The sequence below is a fragment of the Pongo pygmaeus genome, chromosome 15 (assembly GCF_028885625.2).
Source record: "Pongo pygmaeus isolate AG05252 chromosome 15, NHGRI_mPonPyg2-v2.0_pri, whole genome shotgun sequence".
NCBI lineage: Eukaryota > Metazoa > Chordata > Mammalia > Primates > Hominidae > Pongo > Pongo pygmaeus.
In genome coordinates this window covers 66,040,311-66,057,993 of record NC_072388.2, presented here as the reverse complement: position 1 = coordinate 66,057,993, position 17,683 = coordinate 66,040,311, and the positions used below count along the sequence as shown (strand labels likewise).

Genomic DNA, 17,683 nt, shown 5'->3' with positions numbered 1-17,683 from the left:
CATTATCAGTAGGAAAGAAGTATGTATAAGGTAAAGTACATCAAATCATGACTTGTCACATGTGTTCTAGGGACATCACTAAAACATTAGATGTTTCGGGAGGCTTCACCTCCTGCCTGTGGTATACTGGAGGTGGGTAGCTCACACTAGTACTCAAATATGAGTGCAGAATGAGTGCAGAGAACGTGTTTATGGAAGATGAAGTCTCTTTACTTTTTTTTTAAACAAGGAGTTTAGTTTTATTTTCTCTGTGCATTTGCAAAATACTCAGGACCAATGTAAAAAAGAAATACCTCCTGTGGAAAAAGTTGCATTAAAAAGGGGAATGGGGTGGGGATGCCGAAAGGGATTAGTACCTTAGCCCCAAGGAGCTACAGCATCTCTGATTGGTCCAAGGAATCGAAAATATGTTGGGAAGCTGTAACAGGAGGAAGGAAAATGTGAATTTACTGAGGGAGAGGGCTCCAAAGCGGGCCTCGAGGGGCAACTGGTGGCTGGGGAGTGGGTCTGGGTGGAGGCAGAGGCTGGTAGCCACAGGGTGTGGGTCGTGGAGGGCCAGTGTATCCATGGAGGGGGGCATCAGTGGAGGAGGTCCACACATACCATGTGGAGGCATAGGACCTGGATGACCCATGGGAGATCTGAATGGAGGCCCTTGGAGGGGGCATGCCCATTGGAGGAGGTCCAGGATGAGGCATTCCAGGTGGTGGTTGAGGTGGTGGCTGCCCCCCAGAGCCTGGGGGTCCAGAATGGGGATGTCCTAAGCCATGAGGTCCATGGTGTGCCAGCTGCATCTGAGACATCCCTGGATGGGGCACTCCTCCTGGTGGGAATGGGTGAGCCTGTGAGTGTCCATGACCAGGATGTCCTGCCCCTGGGGTTCCTGCCGATGGAGGGTCATGTCCTGCAGCCCCAGGAGGCATAGGTGGTGGGGCATGGCTGGGGGTATCCCATGTGGGAGGGCTCCAGGAGGTGGCACTGGGGGTGCGAAGGAGCCAGGAGGAAGCATGCCTGGTGGAGGAAGCCCAGACCCCAATGATGATACCACAGGATTGGGGGCAGAGGGTGGAGGAGGTGCATCTGCAAACAGCTGATGAGGGCGGTCAGGCTGGGAGAGCGGGTTCTGAGCTGCCAGAAGTCGTCCGGCTGCTAAGCCATGGCGCTCACCCTTGGAGTCCTTCTTGAAGGCATAAGATACGGTGATAGGGCGGTTACAGAGGTACTGCCCGTTCGTGGCTTCAATTGCTGCATCTGAAGCATCAATCAAATGAAGCAAAATTAATAAAGGCATAACCTTTGGAGTTGCCTGTGTCAGGGTCCCACACAATCTTGGGGGTTTGTAAGATGACCCCAAAGGTGCTGAAAGTATCATAAAGCAACTTCTCATCAATCTCAGTGTCCAGGTTCCCAATGAAAATGTTGGCCCCTACATCCAGGTTTTTGTTGTTAGCTGATGCCTTGTTCACCCGTATTGGCTTCCCATAGAGTTTGATCATGTTCATGATCTTAATGGCATAGTCAGCATCATCCTCACTCAAGAATTCACAAAGTCATAGCCTTGGTGCTGGCCAGTGACTCTGTCCTTTGGCATGAGGGTGTTGACTACTGGTCCAGCCTGGGGAAACAGTTCCCACAGCAGTTGTTCACTACGTTCTCATCCAGGCCCCCCACGTACACAGTGGCATCCTGGTTCCGCTCGGAGATAGGCCTGGCAGCCATGGCAAAAGAGCTCCTGCCATCCTCTTCTTGCCTTTTGAAGTGTCTGTTGTCCTCCCTTGTCACGCCTCTGTGAAATCAGCTGAGCAGCTTCTCGAATGTGTTAAGAGTTAGAGGTAATAGCTCAGTGTTTAGTGCTAGATTTTGTTATGGAATTTCTAGGAATTTTAGAGGTATGACCCCTATCATTGAACTCATTTCACCATTTCTTTGTCTGAATATTTTAATGTTGAATGTTTAAAGAAAAGTTAGCATTGCTCCTAAATGCATAGAAATGCAGTTTCATTCATAATGTAGGGACATTCTTATGAGAAGGAAGCTTTTCTCCCTGACACCATCTGACAATTTACCTTCAGACCTAGGAGTTAAGATTCATTGTAATCCCTAGTTGTGTCATAGATGTTCTTTAGAATGTCTTCTACGCCTAAGAAAGAAGTTATCTGTATGTTTCCCTGTGGCGGGAAATGCCAAAAACGGCTTCATGTAATTTTGGGAAGATTATGATGGAATGGCAATTATGGTAGAGTTAAGACAGAAGTCCTTCACAAGAGTTTTGGGGAAATTTGAAGTAAATGTCCTTTAACATTGTAATTATTTCAAGTTTTTTAAAGTTCCCAAACTGTTCTCTTTAGTAGTATCACACATTCCCTTGGCACATTTAAAACAATTCTCCTACCATCCTTTTCAGTTTTATTTGAGAAAATTACTGAAGTTATTGGAACTTAACTCAGGCCTTGAATATGATTTACCTGGATAAAATTGCTCTCTAACATGGGAGGAGATACAAAAGGGGCATACTCTCCTCCATCCAACATATTTTGAAGATCTCTCGGATCATGGGAGTGTGGGGTGCAGAGAGCATCTTGCTTATTGATCCTCATGGTAGACTTGCTGGTGTTCTTCTTCATTGCGCTTGCACATAAACATAAAAAAACTGAGGGAATGGAAACACAATTAATGGATACAGAGAGAATTTAATATCATAATTAAGTTGCTTCATTTATTTATTAATTCAGCAAATTTTATCAATATCTGTGATATGCTTGGCACTGCACCAGGCACTTGTATTAATACATACATCTAAATAGGACTGATAAGATCTCTGCCCTCATTCAGCTTACACTCTATGGGGAGACAGCTAGTAAGCAAGCCAAAAGAAACTCAAACAAGATGTTGGATGATAGGGACTATCAGGACTTGAAAACAGATACATACAGTAAAAAATGACCGGGGTATAGGGCTGGAGACACCTATTAGGGTATCAGGAAAGGCTTCTCTAGGAGGTCTTTCAATATATTCCCCCACAGACCATTATTTTCTATCTTCCAAATTGATGGTACCCTCTTCATCGTGCAGGATTCTCCAATCCCTTTTTGTAAGCAGGGTATAAAAGCTATACTAAACTGAGAACACTTTTTCCAGACTATTCACCCATAACTGAGGCTTAGCTCTTGGTTGCGTGCTCCTTATGAGACTCTAAGTTGGTGGAAAAATTGCCTTCCACAACACTGGTCCCTGCTGCCAAGGGGATCACTGCTATAGGCAGCATCTTCAGTATATTAAGTCTCCAGAAGAGAGAAAGAAGAAAATAAATCTTGGAAAGTAAAGCAGTAGAAGAAGAAGGAAGAGGGAAAGGAAGGAAAGGAGAAAAGGGCAGGAGAGGATGTCGCCACGCAGACCACATGGTTTATCTATAAGAACCATCAAATCTCACCTCAACTCAGGCTGAGCCACAATCCTCTCTAGGAGATGAAGTTTTTAACTCACTTCAGTTTGAGCTTCCTCCTTTTCATGATGAAATCTTCTGTAAAAGAAACAACAAAAAGAAAATCAAATGTATACAGGCCAGGCACAATGGCTCACACCTATAATCCCAGCACTTTGGGAGGCCAATATGGGCCGATTACTTGAGCCCAGGAGTTTGAGAACAGCCTGGGCAACATAGCAAGATCTTATCTCTACAAAAAATACAGAAATTAGCCAGGTGTGGTGGTGCATGCCTATAGTTCCAGCTACTTGGGAGGTTGAAGTTGGAGGATCACCTGAGCCTGGGAGGTTGAGGCTACAGTGAGCTACGATCTTGTCACTGCACTCCAGCCTGGGCAACAGAGCGAGAGCCTGTCTCAAAAAGAAAAAAAAAGTGCTAATTTGTATACAAAAGAAACTAATTTCAATTCTAAACCTTACTGTTATTTCAAGTGTGAGGTCAAGGCCTCAGAAAGAGAGTTTTTCTAAGTATACTGGGTAGGTGAAGCGGAGTCCGAGGCTGCTGTCTATGTCTGAGCTGAGCTGTTGTTGATGATCCTCACCGTGGTCTTTTGGTGAGTGGAACCAGAGTCATGAGTCCATAGCTCATAATTGGCCTGAAACTGCCAAACAGTGGAATCCTGAGCTCCTATGGCCAATGAGGATATTTGATAATGTGGCAAAGGAAGCAGTACAGATTGTATTACCTGGGTTGCATTTAATTGCTGTTTAAAGTGTGCTCCTTACGATTACCTGAAAACCTTTTGTTGACATCTTCTAGTAAGATTAAGAAAGCTCCTGGGCAGGTGCAGTGGCTCATGCCTATAATCCCAGCACTTTAAGAGGCTAAGGCGGGCAGATCACCTTAGGTCAGGAGTTCAAGATCAGCCTGGCCTGGCCAATGTCATGAAATCCCGTCTCTACTGAAAATATAAAAATTAGCCTGGCGTGGTGACAGGTGCCTGTAATCCCAGCTATTCGGGAGACTGAGGCAGGAGAATCACTTGAACATGAGAGATGGAGGTTGCAGTGAGCCAAGACTGTGCCATTGCTCTCCAGCCTGGGTGACAAGAGCAAAACTCCATCAAAAAAAAAAAAAAAAAAAAAGAAAGAAAGAAAGAAAAGAAAAGAAAGAAAAGAAAAAGAAAAGAAAAGAAAAGAAAAAGAAAGCTCCAGTATGAAACTTGCCAGAGGCTTAGAAGAAGGTCCTAGAGTGGAGCCCTTTAAGAAATGCACAGAGGATGATGGCACAGGAACAACAGCTAGATATTGTGTGGGAAAATTCCCATAAGAAAGCATTATTTAGGAGGCCAAGGTGGGTGGATCACCTGAGGTCAGGAGTTTGAGAACAGCCTGGCCAACATGGCGAAACCCCATCTCTACTAAAAAACACAAAAATTAGCCAGGTGTGGTGGCATGCACCTGTAGTCCCAGCTACTTCTAAAGGCCTCTCTAGGAGGTCTCTCAATATAGGCCCACTTGGGAGGCTGAGGCAGGAGAATTGCTTAAACCCAGGAGGCGGAGATGGCAGTGAGCTGAGATCGTGCCACTGCACTCCAGCCTGGGCGACAGAGCAAGACTCTGTCTCAAAACACACACACACACACACACACACACAACCAAAAAGAAAGCATTAAGTTCTATAATTAGCAGCATGTTTTCTTTCTTAGTGGCACATAAAATAATAATATATCTTATAATTGGTGGATCTTAGATTTGAGGAGATGCAGTAGTCAACTCTAGTTCATACAGAGTTAAGTGAAAGAGTGCACATTTTGGAAAAACAATTCACTCTGAGAAAATGAAAATATTGCATACTGGAGGGTGTGTCTACGGCTTACACTGGCTAATCAGGAGATGCCACATGGCTGCTGGGATAGCAAAAGGCCCTTTCCACTGCTGTCATTTAGGAGATCTCCAGAATCCCTTGCATCTGAGAATTCTCCTTCCAGAGAGCAAACAGTGGATGATCTCCCAGGGGAACAGGTGTAGCTGTGGATTCAGGACACAGAGAGGGAGGAGGAAGTGAGAGGAAAGGAAGGAATTCAAGGATATTTGCAGCCACGACTGGGTCTCGCCCCTCTCGTCCTTTTTGAACAAAGTTGAGGTTAGCTGAGGAGCAGAAAGTGTTAACAGGCTCTTTTATCAACTTTGCTGTGATGTTCTAAATATTTGTTCTGGAATTATTTTTACACTTTTGGATTATGTGTATAGTTGATAAGTATGTGCTAAATTTTGCCTGGTTTTGTTGTAATTGTGATTTGAGATATCTGTGCACTACACCTCTCACCCCACCAACATCTCCGATTATCCTAGTTAATTAGTCCAGGCTTGGGCGTGGTGGCTCACGCCTGTAATCCTAGCACTTTGAGGCTGAGAGGGGCGTGGTGGCTCATGCCTATAATCCCAGCACTTTAAGAGGCCAAGGTGGGCAGATCACCTTAGATCAGGAGTTCAAGATCAGCCTGGCCAACGTTGTGAAACCCTGACTCTACTGAAAATATAAGAATTAGCCTGGCGTGGTGACAGGTGCCTGTAATCCCAGCTACTCAAGAGACTGAGGCAGGTGAATCACTTGAACATGGGACGTGGATCACCAGGTCAGGAGTTCGAGACCAGCCTGACCAACATGGTGAAACCCCATCTCTACTAAAAATACAATTAACCGGGTGTGGTGGCACGTGCCTGTAATCCCAGCTACTTGGGAGACTGAAGCAGGAGAATCTCTTGAACCTGGGAGGCAGAGGTTGCAGTGAGCCAAGATTGTGCCACTGCACTCTAGCCTGTGTGACAGAGCAAGACTCCGTCTTGGGGGAAAAATAGTTTAGGCTGTTAAAACAGAGGGATGGTTCTGTGAAGCCATCATTTTGGCCACGGCGCGTGCACACACACACACACACACACACACACCCTTCATCATCGTATATTTTACCAATGGTAAATTACATTAACTATTTACTAGGTTCACTCTTTTTTTTTTTTCTACAGGGTCTTGCTCTGTCACCCAGGCTGGAGTGCAATGGAGTGATCTTGGCTCACTGCAGCCTTGACTTCCCGGGCTCAAGTGATCCTCCCACCTCAGCCTCCCGAGTAGTTGGGACCACAGGCCTGTGCCATCACACCTGGCTAATTTTTGTATTTTTTTGTAGAGACGGGATTTCACCATGTTGCCCAGGCTGGTCTCGAACTCCTGAGCTCAAGCGATCTGCCCACGTTGGCCTCCCAAAGTGCTAGGATTATAGATGTGAGTCACTGTGCCTGGCCTTAGGTTCACTATGAATATCTGGAGACAGTATTCGAGTTTTGGTATATGTCTTTCCAGTTTTACAAATAGATTTTTCACTTAATTTCTTTCTTTCTGTGTTTTTTTTTTTTTTTTTTTTTTTTTTTGAGACAGGGTCTTGCTCTGTCACACAGGCTGGAGTGCAGTGGTGTGATCATGGCTCACTGCAGCCTCAACCTCCCCAGCCCAAGTGATCCTCCCACCTCAGCTTCCTGAATAGTTGGTATTACAGGTACACGCTACCATACTCAGCTAATTTTTCATTTTTTTTTTTTTGTAGAAATTGGGTCTTCCTGTGTTGCCCAGGCTAGTCTCAAACTCCTGGGCTCAAGTGATCCACCCGCTTTGGCCTCCCAAAGTGCTGGGATTATAGGCATGAGCCACTGTGCTTGGCCAACTTAATTTCTAGATATAGATATATCTATATATCTATATACACACACACACATACATATATGTAAGTAATATATGTTAAAATATGTGTAATATATATTAATATATCCCCATAACATTAAATTATTTTTTAAAACAGCAGTTATCAATCATGGTGTCAAGCTATTTGGAACATGACAATGTCTTGTAAAGAGTGGCAAAATAATTGTGGCCAGTGGTTAAACTGATGCTTAAGAAATGATTTTCTTTTAAAAAGAAACAGATGGTTTCTGGGTTCTCTCCTGATAAGCTCCTTGCGCTCTGCTCTGCCTTCCTGGTGTGCAGGCACAGTGGAGACAGGCAATCAAGCCTGACAATCAGTTCAGACCCCACCCTCTGATCCAATCACCTTACTAAGATACCATTATTAGCTTTGGTGACTCAAAAATACATGTTGATTTGTTCAAGGTGTTAGGTAGGGAAAAAAAAGAAAGAAACAAATAAAACTACTTGTTGAATGAAAGAACTAAAGCAGGGTTGTTATGAGCTAGCATGGAAACACAGAGCTAGCTCCACGGCACAGACACATGGAATCTTTCGTCACAATTTATTCTACCAGGACTGTGTATTAATCTTCACAATCATAGCTTATATTTTTCCAATAATGTTTGCCTTTTGCTAGGCCCATTCAATGTCCTATTCATCTAATTAAGCAGGCAGGATGCAGAGCTATGTTGCAGGGAAGGGCTTTTGCTGCCCTGCAGAGCAAGGATGGCACAAAGAATGGAGTTTTATTTGAGATGAATGAGCTCGTCCTATCACTAGCTGATCCCTTGCGGTCTTTGTTACTTCTTTTAACCAGTACTTTTTCTCCCTCTCAATCCTTTCTCTTGTTTTTCAAATTCCAACTGAATGGTGATTCATTCAGCAGATAGCTACATTAGGTTGTACTTTTCTGCAGAATTACAGTATAATTTTCATTTGACAAAGTGTAGTTGGCTACTTTTAGTAAAAGAAAAGAGAGATTCCTTATTAAATCGGATTACAGATCGGAAACCAATGCTAGTTCTTCTGTAGGAAAACCAAGCACAGAGAGGCAATGTGCTGTATGTGTTTCAAGAGGGAGCCACTTCATCTCTTCTCTAGACGTTCCATGGCGTCGTCAGGGCTTCCCTATCTGTGTATACCGTTTCAAGGATGATCAAGGCTCCATTAGGGCCGAGAACTACTATTCTTAGATACGGATATGGGATGTGTTCACCCCGTGGTAGGGGTGGGGTGCCTTTATTTTCCTGGGGATAAATGCAGTCATCTGGAAATTTTTGGAAATGTGACAGCTTGAGTGTTCATGGCCATTGGGAAGGGGAGAGAGTGGGAATCTGAAGAGCCAGTGTCGCACTGTCTTGGTTGGCTTTTCTGACTGCCTAATTCAGAGGGATGTCTGTACATGCCCCTAAAATGTCCTCTACAAATGTTTCCTGTTGACCATTACCATGCGGTCTTTTCCCTCCAATATTTTATTATAAAAAGTTTCAAACCTCTGACAAAGTTGAACGATTTCTATAGTGAACACTCATAAACCAACTAGCTGGATTCTGGGTCTTTTTACTGTGTTATTTGTCTGTAATTACATGATGGCTCTTTTTTTTTGAGACGGAGTCCCGCTCTGTCGCCCAGGCTAGAGTGCAGTGGTGTGATCTTGGCTCACTGCAACCTCTACCTCCTGGGTTCAAGCGATTCTCGTGCTTCAGCCTCCTGAGTAGCTGGGATTAGAGGCGCCCGCCACCATGACTGGCGAATTTTTGTATTTTTAGTAGAGACAAAGTTTTGCCATGTTGGCCAGGCTGGTCTCGAACTCCTGACCTCAGGTGATCCACCTGCCTCAGCCTCCCAAAGTGCTGGGATTACAGGCGTGAGTCACCACACCTGGCTACATGATAGCTCTTAAATGACAGAATTTACCTGTCACTCATTAAAGCTGTTCTCTGTAGTCCTTGGAGCTTTGAGGTTAATTATTCCCAGCACTTTGAAGTGTGGCATTTACCTTGGTGATTTTTCCCAAGATTCTTACTATACTAATAAACATATTTTTAGGCTAGGTCCAGCACCATTCTAGGTCGCAGTTCTGGTTGCACTTTTGCAGGAGGCTAACTGTTGTGGCCTCTGTCTCTTGAAAATGATATCCCCATGCCCAACCTTTGAGCTTTGAAGAGAAAGCCTTGTGTTCTGAATCTTGAAACATTTGAGTAATTAAAAAGGGCTGTTTCCCCAAAAATTTATTCAATTCTCAGTTTTGAGAATTTTTTCTTATGGAAGAAAAAAATTGGGATAACAGTCTGAAAAATCAAAATTTCAAAACAAGCCGGGCACAGTGGCTCACGCCTGTAATCCTAGAACTTTGGGAGGCCAAGGCAGGTGGATCTCTTGAGGTCAGGAGTTCGAGATCAGCCTGGACAACATGGCAAAACCCCGCCTCTACTAATATTACAAAAATTAGCCAGACATGGTGGTGTGTGCCTGTAGTCCCAGCTACTTGGGAGGCTGAGGCACGAGAATGGCTTGAACCTGGGAGGTGGAGGTTGCAGTGGGTCGAGATTGCGCCACTGCACTCCAGCCTGGGCAACAGAGTGAAACTGTGTCTCAAAAAAAAAAAAAAAAAAAAAAAAAAAAGAAAAGAAAAAAAGGCTGGGCGGGCACAGTGGCTCACGCCTGTAATCCCAGCATTTTGAGAGGGTGAGGCAGGTAGATCACCTGAGGTCAGGAGTTAAAGACCAGCCTGGCCAACATGTGAAACCCTGTCTCTACAAAAATACAAAAAAAAAAAAAAAATAGCTGGGCATGATGGGCAATGCCTATAACCCTGTCTCTGCTTAAAAAAAAAAAAAAAAACAAAATTAGCTGGGCATGATGGCACACACTTGTAATCCCAGCTACTCGGGAGGCTGAGGCAGGAGAATCGCTTGAACCCGGGAGGCGGAGGTTGCAGTGAGCCGAGATCGTGCCATTGTACTCCAGCCTGGGTGACAAAGCAAGACTCTGTCTCAAAAAAAAAAAAGAAAAAAAAATTAAAAACAATCCAGAAAACATGCTTTCATTTCAAACGCAAACTCTCAATGAAATTATTTCTAAGAAAAAAGAAAAGCAGTCACCAGGTGTTAAGTCTCTTGGCTTTTCAGCTTGTTCTGGTTGAGGTAGAAGAAATGAAACTAGAAGGAAAAGAGGAAGATGGAAAAAAATAGACATTCTGCCTTCGAATTACCAGAATTAATTGAACTATTCATTTCCTTCTCCTTCAGTTTCAAACCCAAGTTGCAGTAATGAGACAGTCACTTACCAACAGGTGGGGCTGAAACAGATCTCTGGAGATCTCCTGGATGTCGACTAGGAAAATAATCTCCAAATAGCACGTTTCCACTCTTTTCACATTTCTTTAGCAGGTGTTTATGTCTACTCAGCAGGCAACTAACCACTTAGTAAAAGAAGCGCAGGCCAGGCTGCTCTGGGCGTTGTTCTATTGCTGCTGCATCATAATCATAATGTGCTGACGTAATCTCTGCAGTAAGAGAAGAAGGGCACTGGGGAGGAGCAGCCAAGCAGGTCTGCCCCTGAGAGGAAGTGTGGTCAGCATTCCCGTGGAGCCCTGACCGGACCACTCAGGAGTGGGCATTCAGGTGGTGGTGCGAAGTTTTCAGAGGATTTCTTGGAGAGAAAAGTCAATTTAGCAATAGTATAACCACGGGAAAAATATCAGACTTTACATCATTGATCATTCAATTGATAATTTATTATTCAATTTTCCTATATCCCAAGTTTCAGAGACTTAAACATATTTAAGGCACTTTGAGCCTCTGTGAAGAAAAGCGTCAAAAGAATATAGCATTTTAGAGGGAAACTGCTTAGAAACAGAGCTGAGGCTGGGTGTAGTAGCTCATGCCTGCAATCCCAGCACTTTGGGAGGTCAAGGCAGGAGGATTGCTTGAGCCTAGGAGTTTGAGACCAACCTGGGCAACACAGTGATACTCCATCTCTATTGAAAGAAAGAAAAAAAAGAAAAAGAAAAAGAAAGGAAGAAGGAAGGAAGGAAGGAAAAGAAACTGAGCCGAGGGCTGTATAGCATGAATATTTAATGATATTAGGCTCTGGTGGTGGTTCAATGCACTTGACTGGCTGAGTCTCTTTCTGCACATGTCCGAGTCGGTCCCCTGTTATTGTCTCAGATGCTCTGTTTCCCCTATTCTATGTTGAGTGCCATCTTTTGGATGGACAAATTCTTCCTCCGGTCATACCTATAGTCCCATTGAGTAAGATTTCTTCATTGAGCATACTTATTGCATGATCACAACTTGCCATGTTCCTGTTCTTCCTGCCCAAGGGCCAGAAAATATTTTTGCATAGATCTGATCTCATCTCTTAACTGTTGATGATATCAATTTAATTCTGCGGTACCTTGATTAAACTTTGGTATTATCTCACTTCCATTTTTTGAGGCTACTGATACATTAAAGAGAAAAGAAATACCAAAAGAAGGAAATAAAAATAATGGTATATTTAAAATATTTACCTTCAAAAGCATCTTTAAAATGCTTTAAAGATGCACAAAATATAAAACTGTATGTATAACTTCATTTGGAGATTGTAAGTCTGAATTTGTGGTACTTTGACAAAGTGAGGTCCGTGAGCAATTAGCCCTCTTTGTCCATCATGAGATGGGCCTGCCTGTTCACGCCTGCATGGGATCTTCTCAGCTGCATGTCCTAAGCTTGGGATATGAAGGTTTCCTGCCACATTCAGTCCTTGGTGAGTGCAATGCAAGGTACATTCTTTTGGTCAGCTCAATAATGAGTACTTACTATTTCCTGGGCACCATGCTATACTGGACCACAAAGATGAACAGTTTCTACACCCAAGAACTTTACCATCAAGTGGAGAAGGGGTCATGTAAACAGATTATTTCAGTGTTATGTAGTGATAAGATACAGGGGTGACAGGAGATTCTAGGAGCACAGATGAAGGGTACTTAGTCCAATTGGGGGATTTAGGGACAGTTTCATGGAGGAGCTAATATCCAAGCTAAATCCTGAAAGATTGGTCAGCCTGAGCAAAGGCACAGAGGCATAAAATGACAGGGTTTGAGGGGTAACTACAAATGGTCTGGTGTTACATAAATTTGAAGGGTTGAAAAAAAATGAAGTTCATGGAAGAAGGGCATAGATCGTGGAGGGCTTTGGAAGCCATAACTAGGTGCTGGGACTTCATCTGCTCCAGTAGCTCTAATAGAGTGTTACATGGAGAGATTTATGTTCTGAATTGAACATTCTGAGAGCAGAGTGAAGGATAGATTTGGGAAGGGCAATTCTGGAGATGCAGAAGCCATGGTAGTGGCAGTGGCAGTGTCAATGGAAAGGAGGGAGTTCACTTGGGAACTATTAGTAGAGTCCACAGAATTTGGTGACTCACTGGATGTGGGGAGGGAAAAGGTGACTCAGAGGTTTGGGAAGCTGGGTGAATGATGGTGCCATTAACTAGGAAACAAACTACAGGCAGAGGAACAAGCGTAGGAGGCAGAAAGAATGAGGTGCTTGTTTGCAGGAACCCTTGGTTAGCATGGTGCCTTGTATTCAACTGTTTAGTAAATGATTTTTTAATTTTTTACATTTTCAGTACCTTCCTAATGCTTTTAGAATGTGTGTCATGTATCATAAGGTATGTGTATATATTTAGCATTAAACTCAAGAGCCTATAAATTTGTGAGCATGATCTGGCTCCACCCTGGCTTCAGTTCTTTCCAACTGTATTTCAGACCACTTACACCACTCCTTCATCACATTTCTGCCTCCTTCCTGATGTTGCATTCTTTAAGCTGTTTCCTGTCTGAAATGCTCATCTCCTAGCTCTTCACATGTGGGTTTATTTTCGTTTTTCAGAACCCAGCTCAGATGCACCTGTTTAGAGAGCTGTTTCTCAATCACTTGGTCATTGATTGTCTCTCAGCTGCAAATGCACCACGGCATACTCTACATTGAATTGCTGGAGCTCTGCAAACTACATTTCTCTCTCCAGCTGGCTGTTAGGTTCAATAATAGGTTGCATTAGACCAGATGAGGTTGGAAAATAGGACGGAAGAAGAGACTTGTGTTCCCTCTAGTTGACCTGCTGTTTCTGTCAGTGTCACCTGGGCAACAGCAACTGGTTCTAGCCTGCATTTTGGTTGTTTTGTTTTTGTTTTTGACATTCTCAGAATCAGCAACTGGGCAGTGCCCTCTCCTCAGAGGGCTGAGTCCTGGCTCCAACGGGTCTGACCTCTGAGCTTCTAAGCTGTGATTACCCTAACATATCCCTCCCAACTCCCCAGCCCTAGTTGTGGTAGTTGCTTCCTCTAGTTGTCTGATATCTGTGTTTCCTTTGTGCTTTTTTTCTAGGCCTCCAACACCTATTTAACATATTCCTGCATTGAAGTCTCTCTGTTGAAATACTTAGTGTGATTTCTGCTTCTTTTTAAATGGCTGGATCCTGACACAACCACTGAATCTGATTTAGGCCTCCGCCCAGTCACTGTCTAACACGTCACTGAATGTTCTTCATATGCTTTTCCTAACCTGCATTTAAATTGTTTTCCTTTCTCATAATCTCTCTCCTTCACTTAGATATCTGAGACTCTCATTCATCATTGCATTCTCGGTACCTAACATGGAGCCTGGAATACTGTAGGAGTTTAAGAAGTGCTTGTTAAATAAAATGAATTATTTCAAAAGACTGCAGGAGAAATACTGGTAGCTGGCCACACAAAATGGACAGGATTGAGGAAGTCTTTAACTTTTTGGTTCTAGGCCAAGTTATTGATGAATTCTCCAACAACATAACACAGAGAGTCAAGCATAATGCTTCTTATAAACATGTCAGAATGCAATGCATTATTTAATGTAGACCCATCATCATTGGAATAACAAGATACACAGTTTATTTACTTTGAATTATGTACTTACATAACCCCCACCCCACTTTCTATAATTGGGAATGATAATTACTTACATTGTTAGGGTTTCATGAAGATCAAGAATTGCTAACAGGTTAGATCTACAAAATTTTGTTGATTAGCAAATAATTTTAAATATGAAAGCCATCCAAAAGAATCCACCTGCTGTAACATGCAACATCACCAAGCATTTACTTGATAAACGTCACCTGCTTATGTTATTTTTTCCATTCTGATATGATTTGAAACAACCAAAACATAGAACCAAAAAACCTGGTTAAAAAGGAACTGCTTAACTTTTTTACATCGCTATAAATGAAAACTTGAAAACATCTTCTATAGCCTTTTAGGTAAGCATCAACTACTAAGACAAAAAAGACTTGTAACATGCTTCTTGTATAATTTGTCAAATAAATGCAAATAGATTAGATGACATTGATGTCCACCGTGCCAAGTAGAAATATTTTGTTGAACTTTAACATTCAAATGACATTTTCCTTGTTTCCACTTCAAGTGTGTTCATATCTTCTCCCTTTTCTAACTCAGAAGGAAAAATGTCCCTTTTCTTTCCCAGCCGAATTGGGGCACCAGGGTCCTTAAATCCAGCGCTTCTTTCCTCTTCTTTCTCCTTTTAGGATACTACTCTTGCATTGTTAACATGCCCACCACTGTTGCTTCTTTTTCAAAACCCACAAACCAAATCTTCCCTCTACTTTGTTATCAGTTCATGCTACTATTTTGTGTCTTTCTTTCTTCACACACAAATTCTGAAGAATTCATGTTCACAGTTTCTATTTTGTAATCTGGCTTTTGCTCTTAACCCACTACTAAAATTGCACTCTTAAGAGTTCACAAATAATTGCCTAATCAATAAGGCTTTTTGAGCCTTCATCCTTCTTGGTATTTCTTTTGCATTTACAGTTGATCCTTCTTGAGACTCTCCTCCTTGATTTGTGGGACCCTGCACTCCCTTCTCTTCTCTTCTACAAACTGTTTTTCCCCTCATGCCATTCATGGCTTTTTCCTCCAACACCCCAAGGCCTGTCCTCTTCTCTTGGCAAGGCTTTTCTTGATAATCTTTTCCATCCACCCTTGCATTTCAGATGCCACCTTTATGTGAATGGTTCCCAAGGTTGTATCCAGTCAGTAACTCTTCTGTGAACCCCTAACCTGTACTTTCAAATGCCAATGGGACATGTCTATCTTAGCACTCCTGGCATCTCAAACACATGCCCAAACTCAACTTCTCCATAAAACTCATTTTTTCCTTCTTTTTGTTAGTGTTTAACATTTTCTCAGTCAGCCAAGAGGGGAGACTTTGAATCATCTCTCCCTTCTCTAACTTTCTTTCCAAAACTTGAAATCAGCCATACAATTCTTTCCATTCTTTTCTCTCCAGAGACATATCCATCTGTTCGGACGTTCCCATCACCATCACCATCACCTCTACCCCCTCACCCGCACAATTGCTATAACTTAACTGGTGTCTCTCACTTGTTTCTTTCCATTCTAGTTTATCTGCCTCAAGGCTGCCAAAGCGTTTTCCCTAAAAGGATATCTCTGATCATGATATGTCCCTGATCAAGAATCTGTAATGGTTTTATTGTCTCTAGAATAAATCTAGACTCTTAATTTGGTACTTAAGAACTTTAATACCAAATTAACTTTAATAACTTTAATAACTTTTGGGCCTTAAATCAGTACTTTTTCAGTCTTACAAACATCTTATACCTATTTTGTTTCTGTAACTTAAAGAAGATAGACTGTGGGCTGAGTGTGGTGGCTCATGCCCGTAACTCCAGCACTGTGGGAGGCTGAGATGGGCGGATCACTTGAGCCCAGGCGTTCAAGACCAGCCTGTCTCTGCAAAATACAAAAAAATTAGCCAGGTGTGATGGGTAGTCCCAGCTACTCAGGAGACTGAGAAGGAAGGATTACTTGAGCCCTGGAGGTCAAGGCTGCAGTGAGTTGAGATCATGCCGCTGCACTCCAGCCTGGGCAACAAGAGTGAAACCCTATTAAAAAAAAAAAAGAAAAGAAAAACAGAATAGATGTGGGGCACGGTGGCTCACGCCTGTAATCCCAGCGGATCACCTGAGGTCAGGAGTTTGAGACCAGCCTGGTCAAAATGGTGAAACCCCATCTATACTAAAAATAGAAAAATTAGCTGGGCGTGGCGGTGCAGGCCTGTAATCCTAGCTACTTGGGAGGCTGAGGCAGGAGAATCGCTTGAACCCGGGAGGTGGAGATTGTAGTGAGCTGAGATCGCGCCACTGCACTCCAGCCTGGGTGACAAGAGCGAGACTCCATCTCAAAAAAAAAATAAATAAATAAATAAAATAAAAATAAAAATAATAAAAGAATATAGACTGTAGACTCAGATTGCTAAACTTGAATCCTTGCTCTCTCTCCTACTATCTATGTAACCATGGATAAGTTTCTTAGTCTCTGTGCCTCAGTATCCTCATCTATAATACAGGAAAAACAATGCTTATAGGGCTGTGAAAATTAAACATATGTAAAGTGTTTAGGACAATGCCTGGCCTACAGTAAGTTCTACATAATGTGTTTTATTGAGCAAATATTTACTGATGCTTGCATATATGCACATATGCCAGAGACTCTTCTAGGAATTTGGGGATAACTGGAATGAACAAAATAAACAAAAATCTCTACCTTTGTGGAGCTTAATACATGACAAGCACTGCTCTCAGCACATTTCATATGTTTAATTTCCATGACACCCCTATAATTGTTGTTCTTCCTATATTACAGGTATAGAAATTATTCTATAATAAGATAATTATCATTAATTACCTGTCATTCTCTGTTTTTGGAATACCCTTTTTCCTGTGCTATCATCTTCAAAATTCTACCTTCCTTCAAGACCCAACAGCATCAGCTGGGCATGGTGTCTCACAACTGTAATTCCAGCACTTTCGGAGTCTGATGCAGGAGGATCTCTTGAGGCCAGGAGTTCGAGGCTGTAGTGCACCAGGACCATGCTACTGCACTCTATCCCGAGCAGTAGAGCAAGACTGTGCCTCTACAAAAAAAAAAAAAAAAGACCCACTAACATGCCATCTTACTCCTTGAAATCTCATCTGAATGCTTCTAACCCTTAAAATCTGTATTATGATATTTATCACATTCTATACACTCTACTATATATTATCAAATATATTAAATATCGTGGTTATTTGCATGCATTTTTGTTATCTCCCTAATGAAGTGTAATGTCAGGTGCTCTGCCCTATTCATGTTTGTAAATAGTAGCATGATGTACTTTGTACCCAAGCACATAATAGATGCCTAACAAATATTTCTTGAATGAATGTATGTAAAAGGATTATTTGCATACTCTTTCATTTGACCTCTATTAACTAACCTTATCTTCTTCAACTGTAAATATGAAATGAAAATATCACATATCAGTATCAAATATTTGTTTACTATTTTGCCTTTATTTACCATCCCTTGACATTTTGTTTACTAGTAGGCGGATTTTTGTTGTTTGCTTTCCTGAGCACATTTTACAGTATATTTAACATCTTCCTGTTACCACCATTTGAAAAGTTCCCCTAAGTTTTTAT

The 17,683-nt window shown here is 42.4% G+C and overlaps 1 protein-coding gene and 1 pseudogene across 14 annotated transcripts in view; both read right to left on the bottom strand.

Annotated features, from left to right (window-relative positions):
• Positions 1-13,007, bottom strand: part of GARIN2 (golgi associated RAB2 interactor family member 2) — a 43,022-nt gene extending 30,015 nt beyond the window's left edge. For 11 of the 14 annotated variants that reach the window (XM_054448604.2, XM_054448606.2, XM_054448612.2 and 8 more), the window contains exons 1-3: positions 10,452-13,007; positions 3,431-3,520; positions 2,466-2,650 (exon numbers count right to left, since the gene is read on the bottom strand). In XM_054448604.2, coding sequence (XP_054304579.1) covers positions 2,466-2,624 — 159 coding nt within the window. In that variant the 5' untranslated portion in view covers positions 2,625-2,650; positions 3,431-3,520; positions 10,452-13,007. The remainder of the gene's footprint in view (positions 1-2,465; positions 2,651-3,430; positions 3,521-10,451) is intronic. The other 3 variants (XM_054448611.2, XM_054448608.2, XM_054448614.2) reach the window with 1 other exon arrangement.
• Positions 447-1,805, bottom strand: LOC129012682 (splicing factor 3B subunit 4-like; annotated as a pseudogene).
• Positions 13,008-17,683: the final 4,676 nt, after the last annotated feature.